At 32.8% G+C, this 14,849-nt stretch overlaps 1 protein-coding gene and 1 pseudogene across 1 annotated transcript; both read right to left on the bottom strand.

The window, feature by feature from the left end:
- Window positions 1-2,552: 2,552 nt before the first annotated feature.
- Window positions 2,553-3,652, bottom strand: LOC120210223 (dof zinc finger protein DOF3.1-like). The gene has a single exon (XM_039208994.1). The coding sequence runs from the start codon at window positions 3,362-3,364 to the stop codon at window positions 2,645-2,647; it is 720 nt and encodes a 239-aa protein (XP_039064925.1). The 5' UTR covers window positions 3,365-3,652; the 3' UTR covers window positions 2,553-2,644.
- A 3,364-nt stretch (window positions 3,653-7,016) lies between these two features.
- Window positions 7,017-14,841, bottom strand: LOC120210250 (annotated as a pseudogene).
- Window positions 14,842-14,849: the final 8 nt, after the last annotated feature.

The raw sequence follows: 14,849 nt of genomic DNA on the forward strand, positions 1-14,849 counted from the left end.
TAAGAAGTACACATGATGATAATAATATAAAAATAATAATAATAAAATTAGAGTAATAGATTAAATCCACAACTTTTTGCATACTATATGAACTAATAAAAATTGATCTTTTTATGCTGTTAGACTTGACTCAAAATCTATAAAAACAATTTCAAATATTGTATTAACAGATCACGCAATTATCGATATTTTGATTGATATATTTATTGTTTTTACATTTTTTTTAGAAAATAAATATACTTGTAATATCAAAGCGAATGACATACCAAAATATCCAATGCGTGCTCCACTTTGAAAATGTGGAAATGTGGTCAATTTTGTCAAGTTGTGAAGATATGACATTGAAATGAGAGATCTGTCTTCCTCTTTAAAGACAAAATCTTTTTACATTTTTAGGCTTTAACTATGGAGGCTGGATTTGCTCTATCCTTTCCCACCCCACCAATTTTATTTACCACCCAAACTACGCAATTGTCAAATCCCCACATAAATGCCTCACTAACTAATAAAAACAATTAAAATATATTTGTTATAATTAAATTAAGGGTAAAGTATAGTAATGGTCACTGAACTTTTCTAAAGCTTTCATTTACGTCCCCCAACTTTTAAAACTTACAATATAATCCCCCAATATTTAGTCCATTTGCAATATGGTCCCTCAACATTTAGTCCATTTGCAATATGGTCCCTGGTGTAACTGTTGGGGGACCATATTGCAAACAGACTAAATGTTAGAGGGTTGTATTGCAATTTTTGAAAGTTAGGGACCTAAATGAAAGCTTTAGAAAAGTTTAATGACCCTTATTATACTTTACCCTTAATATTACCAACTTATTTTTTTTCCAAGATGGTTAGCATGGTATCGATTAAGAGTAACTAAAATTATACTCTATTCAAAAATTAAACTTTTAATTCGATTTAATGTTAAAATTTTTAACTCAATTTGATTCGACTCTTAAATTAAAAAAACCCAATTAAATTTGACAATTTAAATAAAATTTGAGTTATAAAATAAGACTCATTAATTCTAACTCAAAATTTGTTGACTTGTTTGATCAAGTCTCTTGTATCAATATTCTTAGAGATGAGATTTTTATTCAAATAGTGATGGATTTATATCCAATCTTATAAGATTACTTATTAAAAATTTTGGGTTTGGATAAGTTTTTTAAAGATAAGATCATATCATGTCTTAGATTTCACAGTAAAATGTTCTCAATTTGACGGTTTGGCCCAATAATAATATACATATATTTGTTAGGTGCGGGATTTTACCTTAAAAATTAAATCAAATTACGGATCAAGTGTATTTATCTTAAATCTATGGAAGGATATTATATTCGATCAGATTCGAGTAGACTAAAAATCCGTCTCGATCCATAATCATCCTTCATATTATTTGTATCGACTTGTACTAGTTATAAATTAATATGTTAAGTAAATTACATTTTGTTTCAGTTAAAATTTTAACATTATATAATATATTTCAATAAGTGTCAACCTATAATAGTTAATATAATATTTTTTTTAAATATGTTAAATTAATTTTTTCTCCTAATTATTTTTATTTTTATAATAATCTTAACATTTATATTTTATATATTTATACTTTAGATTTTAAAATTTTCAAATTTAAATCTCATTATTCTTGGATATATTATACATAAATTTTCAATGCAGATTTACTCTAATTTGTGTCCAGTATATATTGAATTTTTTATTTACAATTATTTTATCGATTAACTTTTTATAAATATAATTTCAAAAGAATGATATAAAAATGAGTTAAAAGTTAAATAAAAAATATAATTAATAATAGCGTAAAGTATAGTAATGGTCACTGAACTTTTCTAAAGCTTTCATTTAGGTCTTCTAACTTTTAAAAATTGCAATATAATCTCCTAATATTTAGTCTATTTGTAATATGGTCCCTCAACATTTAGTCTATTTGCAATATAATTCTGACATAACGTTGGAGACCATATTGCAAAAAGACTAAATGTTAGAAGACTATATTGTAAGTTTTAAAAGTTGAGGACCAAAATGAAAGCTTTAGAAAAGTTCAATGACCATTACTATACTTTACCCTTAAATTAATTCATTTATGATGTGAATTTAATTATACACTTAAATTGTAAATATAACCAATTAAGATTTTAGTTAAAATTCATTAAACGATCTTATAGTTAAACAGTATTAATATTACTATTAAAATTTTAAATGCATGTATTAAAATAAAATCTATACTAAACGTTAAGTATAATTTAAATAAATTAATAATTTATAAATTAAAACAAAATAAACGTAATAGTTTAGGTACTAAATTATTAATTTACCCTTAATTTTAACATAATTTTATTCTAAACTTATAACAATTACTAATAAACATAAGATTATTTAAAAAAATATTTAAACAAATATCATTTTGTAATAGTTTTAAATTATTAAAAAATTGAAAGGATAAATAATAAATATTATCTTAAATAAAATAAAATAAATTAATATTTTATCAAATAAAAATTTTATTCAAACACAAATTAAATATAAATATCTTATCTCAATACAACAAAAATATGATTTATTTATAAAATTGTAATTAGTAAATAGTTAAAAGAATATAATAGTTTTAGCGAATACAAGTATTCTATCTCCGGAAACTTGAACCTGGAGTGTAAATAGCAAGATCAGGCCAGCCATTGTTATCGCCACTCCAACAACTTGTATCCGCACCACCCAAATAACTCTCCCCATTATTACTGCTCTCTCCCAATACCGGATCCCGATCCGAACTCTGAACCATCCCACGACCCGAATCCAAATCTCCACCATAATTATTCGCCGTTTTAAAACCCGACCCATTTGAATTAAGCCCTTCTAGAAGGTTTCCAAACTGTCCACTCGATGCCAACAGCGAGCTGAAGCTCCCTCCGATTTTCATCACCTTCCCATCCTGATGGTTAACCGGCAAGAGATACATCCGGGTAGGGTCGATATCCGAATCCGAATTCTGAATCCCCGAGTTCAAAACAACCTGCTGGGGAAACATTGCCGATGATGACGACGTCGGCGGCTGTTGGATCGGGCCAGGAGTTGGGTTGAGGTGGCGTTTTGGGTTGTTGGTGGAGGAGGAAGAGGAGCGTTTGGTGGTCTTGCGGGTGCCGCCGCCGACCGGGATGTTACGAAGGGCGCCGCCCTTGGTCCAATAACGGCGGCAGTTCTTGCAGAAATGGCGGGGCTGAGATAAGTTGTAATTGTTGAAGTAACAGAATTTGGTGTTGGAGGAGTCACAGCGCGGGCATTTCAGCTGCTCTTGCTCTGGAAACGCCGGTGATTTCAGTTGCTGAAAACCCGTGGGGTCTTGCATTTAAATCAAAAATCGAAGATAAATTAGGGTTCGTGGGATTGAATTTATGAGGATCTGAACGCAGCGTTCTTTTGTTTCAAAGAATCGAAAGGTGTGAACTTTTAAAGCTTGTGAAGTGGCGAACGGGACAAAGACAAGAACAGAACGTCGTTTTGTTATTATTTTTTCTTGTTTTCAGACCAAAATCTTGGGATTCATACAAACAAAGAAAATCTGTAAGAAAGAGGAAGAAGAAAAGGCTGTGTGTCTGAACTGAGAGTGACCACTGAGACTTCAAATAAGCAGAAGAGTCCACTCACTTGTCGTGTCTTCTGAGATTTGACCCACCAAAATATATATATATAAAAGGCTTTCACTAATCAAGTAATTAATTAAAATTTAAAAGGTAATCCCAAAATTGCTCATATTCTTTGTTAATGGCGTTGCTGTTCATTTCTATTGTACAAATATTTTATGGGTTGGAGAAACAGCAAATGTCAACGGAAATGATTAACAATGTTTTTGTTAAGTTTTTTATTTAATTATAGAATAATGTTTTGTTAAGCACTTCGTTTATTAAAAGAAAAAAAGATCATTTAATCATTTTATATATTTTATATGAATTAATGTTATTTGTGATATGATAAAATATAATCTCATAATCGTCTTATATGTATTTTGTAGATTTAGTGCTTGAAACATTTTGTTATCGAGTCAGTACTTAAAAGCAACGACGGTGTCAACAAACATCATTAACATATGATTTTATCATATTTTAGCTAACAGTTTAACGCCCATCTTGTATGAGCGTCAATTTTCTAATGAAAATGATGATTTTGGAACATATAAATAGTCAGATGATCATTTTGTAATTTTAAATAGTCAGAGGGCTTAACAACATTTTATAACATTTAATAGTCATATGACTCAATAAAACTATATTATATTGAGGAATCGTTTATCTACTTTATCCTTGAAAATAACTATCTAAATTATATGGATATTTGTTTTAAAAAAACTTGATAAAAAAATTAGATACTCAAAAAAATAGCTGCATACATATACCTCAAAACTAATATTATCAGACAAACATCGAAGGAGATTGGCGTAATAGCACGATGAACGTTTAGATTAACTTTTGTCGATTTTGACTGAGTTTCACAAAAAAATACTTCAATGAGAATAAATAGATGAAATGTAAAAAAAATTAATATCAATCTTGCACGAATGAAGACCGGTGACAGGTACTAGCTACCAACAACAACTTCAACGCTTAAAATGAACCTTTTTAAAGTTTAGTGATAAATAGATATACTTTTAAAGTTTAGTGTCTAAAACGATATCATTTTGAACATCTATAGGCACATAAAAATGATATAATTTTGTCTATATCATCAAAATGATGAAGAGGTTTATCTATATCATTATACTATTAAATTTAAAATTTAACGATCCAACAATACAATTAAAACTAAATTCAAAATTTATTATTATAATTAAAATGACTAAAAATTCAATATTATAAATAAAACAATCTATAAATAAAGTATTATGTGGAACACAGAGACAAAATCAGACAACAATATAACACAATTTATTATTATTTTGTTTCATTTTAATGTCTAAATTTTATTTTATTTTTTTAAATCATATGTAACATTTAATTTAAGTTTTAATTTAGTATCCGTTATTAAAAAAATTAATAGAATTATTGATGTGATATTTTTTATTTTTTCAATGATGATGTGACATAATTTTATGACCACACATTAACATCAACGTTAAATTTTTAACTACATAGCACTACATTAAAACCTAAACCAAATGATTAGAAATGATTTAAAAAAATAAAGTTCATGTACTAAAAAAAATAAAAGTAATATTTTATGTACTAAAACATGTAATTTATTAAATGAAACAACTATTTAACCCTATCGGATATGATAAAGTCATTATCAACACGTGGCGGAACCCGTCGATAGATCGGGAATACATTAGGACAGGCGGTGAGGTGTTAGGGTAACAGCTAAATAACCGGAGGAAATATGAAAACTTATAAGGTGGGCCCATTTTCTCCGTAATTTATTGGGTGTCGTTTGTGTTACCGACGTATTTTTCATCAACATAAACATTGGAGAAACTCCCGAGCCGGGATGGCAAGATGAATTATCTTGGTTAAATTCTTATTAGTTCTGATAGTATTTGTTTTAATTTAATTTAGTCCTGAACCTTAAATATTTTAAAATTCCGATCCCAAATCAAATAGTAGTAGTGAAATATGTTAACCCAAATCTTTCCATTAAGATTCGTAATGTGTAAACCTACTCATGATTCAATAATTCTTAAATTTAGATAATTATATTTAGGTGCACTCGAATCAATAATCTTATAATAACAATAATATCAATCGAATAATATTGAACCGATTTTAAAATAATAAATAATCTTTAATCATACTTATAAATTTGGATCTCACTTAAAACAATTTTCTAAAGTTTTTTTATTACAAGAACATTTAGGAAAATGATTGAACAAAAAAATTGAGTGGTGAGAGTAGAGACTAATAATTACAGTAGGCCCCATATGAAAATGAATGAACGGCTATGATTAGGGGGATAGCTTGAAGGATAGATGGGGAGTAGGGCCCAGGAGGCATGGTGATGGGCCCAAGAGGCCTAGCGTGAGTTAATGGTCCTTAATGTAAAGCGTTCCTGTCGTTCCCGCATGCAACACGGCTCAAATAGCGTACCTCAAATCCCTCCTTTATTACGCTTCTACTTTTCTTTTTCCTTTTAATATTTTATAATCACTTATATTTAATTAATAGATTAATTCAAACTAATTATTATAAAATATGATATTTTCAATCCTCGATTCGGAATATCGAAATTCAAACCTGAACCTTATTTAAACAACCTAGACCCTTATTTTGGGTCTACTATAAAAAAGCAATAATAATAACAATGTGTGTTGGGTTTTCCCCACGGAAATTAAATTTGAGTTCGAAGCCCTAAGAAAGTGGGAATTTGGGGGTATCGATGCTCCTCTCCTTTTATTATATTGTGAAAGATGTTTTCGATCGTCCTATTGTTGTGTACGCAGATTCGATGCCTTAAAAAATGCTTCATTCGTGGTACAGATTAATCCATGAGAATCAGCTTTAGATTCGCAGCCGCCACACATGTTAAGTTTGTCGTGCATTGAATATGTCTCAAAGAATATAACATACTAAGTTTCAATTGGCGGACTCTATTTTTTTTTTTTGAATAGTTAGAATAATTATAAAAAAATTTATTTAATTTTTTAATTATTGACAATACGCATATATCTCACAAAGCGGTTATTTGAACTCGAAACTTCTAAAAAAAGTAATACTCCTCTTTCCTCTCTACGATTCATGAGTTTGGACTAAGTTCTTGAATGGAATATATTAGGGCACTTGTAAAATCCAAAATATTTCAAAATTCGTATTCATGTTCGATTTTTAAGTTTAATTATTATTTTATTTTAGAACGATAGGACGAGGGTTACAAGATGACAACGGATAAGAACTCGAACGAGTCTCATAATTATTGTTTGTTTATTAAAGATTGAGCGTTACTAAAACCTTCAATTTAGCAAAGGTTGATACACTTTGAAGTATTTGGGTCAAAACCTAGTCACCAAAATCAATCAAGAAAAGCAATAAAAAAATTAGAGTGCTAGTTTAGACACATCCATCCCACCAAGATTTTTCCTTTTTTAGTAAAAAGAAAAGACGAAATTTTCACCTTAGAAACCTAGTTGCAATTACTCAACATACTGTAGTTTTGTTGTAGGGAGCTACAGTCACATTTCTGCCAACTTCAACCCAACACAAATTATAAACATTGCTCCCTCTTCTACTTTTTAAAGTAGGGGATTCAAAAGGGATCTTTTGGGATTCGGGAGGAGAGAAAACATGAACCGAGCCGTCCACCACGGAACAAAGGCAGGTTTCTTCATGGCTTCTTGACCTTGATATCATGGCACGTGCTATGGGTTTTGGGGGCATCCGGGGTGTGTGAATCGATTGGGGGGAAAGAAAAAGTAGCTTTTGCCATCACCAACCCGAAAAAAGTTAAACCAAGCAAAAGCGTTTCTTGGACCATAGTTATGCATAGTACATGTACAAGCTGTTTGCAGCAGCACAGGCAATTAAGTTTTCGGTTGGGTGCCATGCTAGGTGCAGCAACTTTGTTGTGAAATCCAAAGCATTTCCATTTGCATCAACTCCCGATGTTTCGGCTCCTGGTATGACAAATTCACCCCAAATAAAAGCATTTCAGTACAAATAATCAACCCCTCACCCCCCAAAGAAACAACTCAAATGTGTAACACCAAATCACTACCTCGTCTGACAACACGTGTTATACTGCTTAGGGATCTGGAAGGCCTTGAAGGAGTCTGAACCTGTCTCCTGAAAAGACATGGATGTTTATAACTACCAACTAACATCAATACAGAAATCATAATTCACATTGCGCAGAACTTGTCTTTTACCCTGCTAGGGTGAATATTTTACCTCATCGGATTTTTGCTGGCTTCCAAAGTTGTTGCCTCTGTGCTTCCCGGGGCACAACCAAACACTCGGAATAGATTGCTGATATCATAGAGGAATTGTAAATATTATGTTACATGGAAGAAGAAGTCAACAACAAAAAGCTACACCTGACGGCTTTGTTCAGAACAGACCTGTAGGAACCCGTTGCCACTCGCAATCCATCTCCACTTACGCAACACTCAATTTGTCAAAGATGAATCATTTCATACAAATCACACAGCTGAAACAATAAAAAATGCCATAATCAGCAATCACAGCAGATCCCAAATATGATTATTTCAATTTCATCACTTTCAGAAGATAATAATAATAATACCTTAGGTCTCAAATATCATGAACCTGGAACGTTGAAACTGGACCCGAATCCATATTGATGTCCCAAAGCTACAACCAAGTGACACGTAATCATGTTATATGACAAGTAAGACCCCCATGAAAAAGGAAACATCAAATATATATGTTATACAGAACAAATCAGTTTAGTTTTAAAACATTGAGCTTGTATATATGTGCTCAAATACTGAGTAGAGAAACTAGCAAAACATTTACCCTCAGCCCACCATTTCACGTCTTCAGATAAAGTTCTCTATGAGAAATTTTGAGTATTTGATTCCTAGCCAAAATGGCAACAAAACAAATTGTTGTCCCATTTTAATCAATTGCTATCATGTGTCCACAAACTAAATCTTTAAAGACTTACAATTGCAGCCAAATGTACTTAGAGCTTCACGTGTTCTACACATTACATGGAACCAATTGTGATTGAATTCTATCAATGTTTTATAATGGAAAATAACATCAGGGATAAAGTCATCGTGGCATGCTTAAGAAAAAATGCATGCATAATGTGATGCTCATGCAATGCAAAGTATAATTTATATGTATCAAATGCAAAGGCAAATGCAAGGAGAGAAGAAAGAAGAGGAGGCAAGCATAAGAAAAAGGAACCAAGTCAAAACCTTAAGAGTCATGTAATCACGGCTAATATATATATGCAAATTTAATATCTGAGATTGAGGCAATTCTCTGTAAAAAATGATCTAGAACCAGGTGCCTCTGGTTCTTCAAATCTGTTTCATAGAGAGTACTCATTACTCATAAAGGTCACTAAAAAATAACATAAAGACCCTTGCATACCAGGTTCCATAGCATGGTATTAAACCCAAAAAAAAAACCATGAAAAAACCTGAATCTGAACCGCCCAAACCTGACTTGACCAAGAAGTCAAAGACCAAAACCCGATAAAATCTGAACCAAAGATGAACTGGACCCAAATAAACCTGAACTTGAAAAGCTTACTCAATGGTTATATCTTTCATAAAAGTCTAAAAAAATGACCTAACTAGCCTGAATACGAACCCAGCCCGAATTCGAAAGGATAAAATCTGCCAAAAAAAAACTGAAACCTGAATGGGTTCGAGTGCAAAATGGACCAAACCAAACTGCCAAACTACCAGTTTGCCACCTCTAAATGTAAGTAGACTAAGCAAAAGAGAAAAAAAAGTAGAACACTTACAATTTGGCATGAGAATCACAAAGCTGACTGACGCAAATCATGAGGCGAATTGAACCTTTGAACTACTATATGCTAATATTACAGTGGTAGGGTGGAACTCTGCCGATGTATAACCTCGCAAGACAGAAAATGTAATAGTTCAAACCTCAACAAAGCTTATGGGTGAACAAACCTAGGAACTTGAAACAAACTCTGAACCAACCATTAACCCAAAGGGCCATTGAAAACAGATTACTATGGGGAATGCTTTCATGAATTACTAAATATCATCGATGCTGAAAATATATTAAGAAGTGGAAGCAGCAGAGAAAAAAAATACTAACATGCTAAGAGGCTTACCAGTTAGATCCTCCATGTTTACAGGCTTTACATCAACAATATTAAAACTTTGATCGCTGATTTCCAAGTTCCAAAGATTTATACGCAGATCATCAGCAGATAAAAGGTTTCACCATCACTAGAAAGATAAACAGTGTATCAGTATATGAAAAATGAAGCTACTATTGAAAAATGTAAAACAGAGACAGGATGCTGTTTCAAACATGCACACGTGCTCACTCTTCTCATACAACAGCATAACTGTTATAATCCATGAAATATAAACAGCTGACAAGCTTGAATGTCAAGAAGCTTAAATCACCATAAGGATTTCAAAAAATTACACGACTTCGGGTAAGCAAGATAGTTATAGGAACTAGCAATTTTCAAGCAAATAAGACGTCCTGAAGAAACAAACATTCCTGAAAAAAACCTCTATCCCTCCTATCGTTTAGAAGTTCTCCAGTTTACTCAAGATTACTCACCTTTCATTTCTAAAGCATGAAAGGTGTCATCAGAGACCATTCACAATCACAGCTTCTTGCTTGACATGACAACACAAAAAGTTCAGCACATAATGTTATAAGAATCAGGATTCATATACATAATTATGTAAGATTAATCATACTTTAATCTGCTGGAAACCCTATTTCTTCAGCAAAACAGAATGTCGAAGTTTGAATGAAAAAGAAAAAAAAATAGAAGCCCAATTCATGCCAGTTTTGACTTTATACTCCAATCTAGAAACTAAAACTAGTCACCATCACTCTCTCAGGATACCCTTAAGAATGCCACTACAAAATACCAAAAACAATCAACAAAAAGACAAACCAGAGGATAAACATATTATCAGATTGACACTCTTCAAGTTTCTCAGGTGGCAATGGGTTTTTTTTTTCATCAGAATAAAAAGGTAGTGTGCATGGTTTATAGTATACATAGACACACACACACACATACACACACACACACACAAACACACATACATATATATACCATAAAGTGGGGGGGGGGGAACCATACTTCTTCAAATAGATTTAAAAAAAAAAAGCAAAATAAATTTGCCACAACACTAAAGAGAATATCAACCTGTTATTTGAAATAGAATTGATGTGATAATCATGAGCATGGCATATACTCTTCGACATCTAGCGACTAGGTTGGTCTCCTGACTTGTACCTAGAAACAGTAAAGATTAAAGGTTAGTGTGCCGAAAAAGGCCAAGAAGCATCAGGCAATAAAAATGGTTCATGATCACAAACCATAACAACCAAATGCTCTTAAAAGGACTTGTGTCATTATGGTTGCCAGGGGCTCAGCATCCAAAAAGATGCACAGTATACAGTTGCAGATTCCAGATGATAATATATATAACACAATAGAATCTAAATTATAACAGTATATTTTACAGAAATAACTAGAAGGGTTTATGTATAAGAATTACACAAACATATATATGTAAAAGGCTGAACACTCAGTCTCATAGGCCTTCAACACCGAAAAAAGCCCTACACTAGCTGAAGTACTGCTCCTTGGAAACATCTGGTAGTAAAAGAGTTCATCACCTTACTGGCACTTTTATAAAACTCTTAAAAGTTTTTCACCATCTTCCCTAGCCTTGAGCATAGTAAAACTCATATAGCTCAAACAGTATTCAAAGTTTACACTAGAACTTAGATAACAGAAGAAATAAAATGATTGTGTAGAGTACAACTACCACAGGTAAACGCAATGAAGGCAGGCCTCCGGGTGGGAAAGAAAAATCATTGTCCAAATAGTTGTAGGATCTGTCAGGGGAGCCTCATTTGCAAGACAAGCAATGGGGCTATTGAATACTTGAACATGCCATGTTTCCATTTCCTACAGCTTTTGGGGGTCCAAATTCATTTCAGAAATCTTCTTGAGCTTCTTTTCTTGTACCTGTAACACCCACAGACAGATAGCAGACAAATAAGTGGGTACAATGGCAAGGGAAAAATGAGACAGGTTACCTAGCATGTTTCTCTTCCTAAAAACCATTTCATAAAAGCATTCTAGAGACAGTTCCATCCATGCACCACTACCATTGCAGTGGATTAAATAACATTAGGGGTGTAAACGAGCCGAGTCGAGCTCGAGTATTGCTGAGCTCGACTCGACTCGAAAACTCTGAAATGGAGCTCGACTCGACTCTAAAACTCGCGAGCTTAAAATCTTCAAGCTGACTCGAACTCAAATCCTGAACTGAAGCTCGTGAGTAGCTCGAAAAGGCTTGAAATGAAAAAAAAAATATTCTTAAACTTAACTCGATTGAATCCTCAAACTCAAACTCGAACATGAACATTAAATTAATGAAATCTTATGTATTTAAAAAATCAATACATAAATTATATTATTATAATTTAATTAAAAAAAATAAAATCTTAATATATTATATTTTCGAGCCGCTCTCGAGTTTTCGAGTCGAATATCGAGTAGCTCGTTTCGGCTCGTTAAGAACTCGAATCGATCTCGAGCCTTGATCAAGTCGATCTTGAGTAGCTCGCGATCTGTCTCGTCTCATTTACAGCCCTATATAACATATTCCACTCAGATGCATGAACATACTAAAATTCCAACCAGTACTTATTGCAATGAAAGTGATCACATAGACAATCTACGATAAAAATGAAAGCCATATGGTTAAAAACAGTTCCAGCAAAAATTTCCTTCCTACCTTCCAAAACTTCTGGTTTTATCATTGGTAGAAAGCAGAAATAGCACACCATTGGCTGTTTGGCACCATCTGATTTTGTTAATTTTTTCCTCTATTTCCAAGCTCTTGAGATAGTCAAACTATAAAATAATAATAATAATCAATGCATAATGGATCACATATGGAAACAGATGATACTGTGCATGTATCATTGAATCAAAAGTGATGAGAGCCCACCTCAGGCTCATGGCTTTGGAACTCCGTTTTGTAACGAAACTCAGGGTGCCGATTAATTGGATAATCCATTCTCTCCAAATCCCTTCTTGACGCATGCTATAAATTGCATTACAAGAAGTTATTATAAAGTTGCAATGCAAGAGAAACTCTTACGTAAAAATATTAACATCAGGGGAGGTAGCAGAACCCACATCCTTTGTATCCGTCCTCTCAAAGAGAACAACCCGGCCCCCACGGTCACCAGTGGCAAGGTGATCCCCAGTTCTATCAAATTCAATTGCGGAGATAATATCAACTGCAGCAGAAAACAAAATTCTTAAGAAAATATAACTGTACAGAAAGTGCAGTGAGTAATGGTAAAGTTTCGTCAAGACTGTATCTTTCTATAGAGAAACTGCATTGTTTTGCTAGGGAAGAAGGCCAAATCTTTTTCCTTTCTACTGATAAATCACAAATCTTAGTCTTGATACTTTTTTTCCTGTACTAAATTTTTCCTTCTCTCTGAGAACACAAAGAAAGTTACAATTTAATAGATTATAAACTATTTCTACTATGCCCTACCTAGATAATTCACAGCCACTGTAATATATATTCTCATAGCCTTTCACCCAATTACTCTGGAAAGCTTAGGAAAATAATGTCACTGTGTCGATGACAAGCTTAATTTAGAGAAACGATGGGAAAAAAGAACCTGCTAGCAAGTCACAAGCTCTTAAGGGTCACAAGTCCAAGATAATTCCTCTCAGGAAAGAATTCTTGTTGAAGAGTCTATCATTCATTGCTTATCCGTAACTCAAAATAGAATACTGAAATGTTAGGTTAAGACTACGAGTTACCATCAAAAGAATAAAACATCTACCTCAATGTTTCCATTCTTGTCTACTACCAAGTTCTTGTGGTGTCGTTAAACTGAGAATCGTCAAGCTAGTACTTACACATGATTGAGTTCAACTTGTTAAGCCAAGTTTCACTACTGACTTACTGAGCAGAACAAAAAGGTTAACATCTACCAACACTCTTACATCATTCAACTGATAGTACAATGTGCTTTCTACCTGTCAATTGGCTCAGAAGTTTGTCATAATATAAACCTTTTGTAACAGAAACAAAACACACCAAGTGAATCCAGGAATCTGTAAAATGTAGTTGCCTTCATGCCCAACATACAAACATTTAATCCATCCAAATCAATGTAATCATCAAAACATGGATTAAGACTTAAAGTGATGTATCTAAACACCTAAACATAATCTATCTCCATCCCAATAGAGAGAAAATATCCAGATTCCAGTTCCAATTCAACTATAAATACTATTAATCGGTTGCGAATCCTGAAACCTCATGACCACAAATTACTTGGAAAAAATTTTAAGCTTCAAATCACTAATACTACAAAAAGCAAAAGGAACACAACTTGTCAACGCATGCAACATCACTAACTTCATCAACTTAACTTCCACTACTTTTTCTTTCCTCACGAAACTACTATTCGGCAATGATTCAAAGCATTGTTTGGTCTGTAACCCACTATATTCCCCAAATCTAAGCCGCCACCGCCTCCCAGAAGAAAAAGTCGCAATTTTTTCCTTACCCACTACCTAAACAACAATTTCTCAATAGCTCATGATCCCAAAAATATCCAAATCACTATAATAAACCCTAATTCCAATAGAACCAAAAAATTTCAAATTAGATCCAAAGACAATAAGAAAAATACCTTCTTGAACTTCTTCTTCAGCCGTTCGTTCACCAAATACCTGAGAGAATTTCCAGTCCAAAGGTTGTGGCGGCCCCGCCGGAGCTGCTGTCACCTCATCGCCTCCGTCCATTTCCTTCCTTTTTTTTTTTTTTGAGTTTTTCAGTGTCATGTAATCAATAACGACCTAGATTTTACCACACTCCCAGGACCAAATGAAAGATCGCATCTTGAGTTAGCTTTCCCCCCTCTTTTGTTTTTCCTTATTAAATTCGAAAGTGAAAAAAAATACAATTTTGTTTTCGATTTCAATAATTCAAGTTTCAACCATTGATAGTATATCCCGAAGAAAAACAAACAACAGACACCCAAATATTCTCCTCCTGCTTAAAAATTATATTTATACAAAGTAAAATAAAATAAATTAAAAAAAAACTTTTGCTTCCTCCATATCTCTCTTTAGAAAGGAGAAATTTGGGATTT

This window comes from Hibiscus syriacus, unplaced genomic scaffold, assembly GCF_006381635.1.
Source record: "Hibiscus syriacus cultivar Baekdansim isolate YM2019G1 unplaced genomic scaffold, ASM638163v2 tig00109921_pilon, whole genome shotgun sequence".
Classification (NCBI taxonomy): domain Eukaryota; kingdom Viridiplantae; phylum Streptophyta; class Magnoliopsida; order Malvales; family Malvaceae; genus Hibiscus; species Hibiscus syriacus.

Bases quoted from the DNA above. Each gene is read 5' to 3' on its own strand.
- LOC120210223 (XM_039208994.1), bottom strand. From the start codon at position 3,364: ATGCAAGACCCCACGGGTTTTCAGCAACTGAAATCACCGGCGTTTCCA.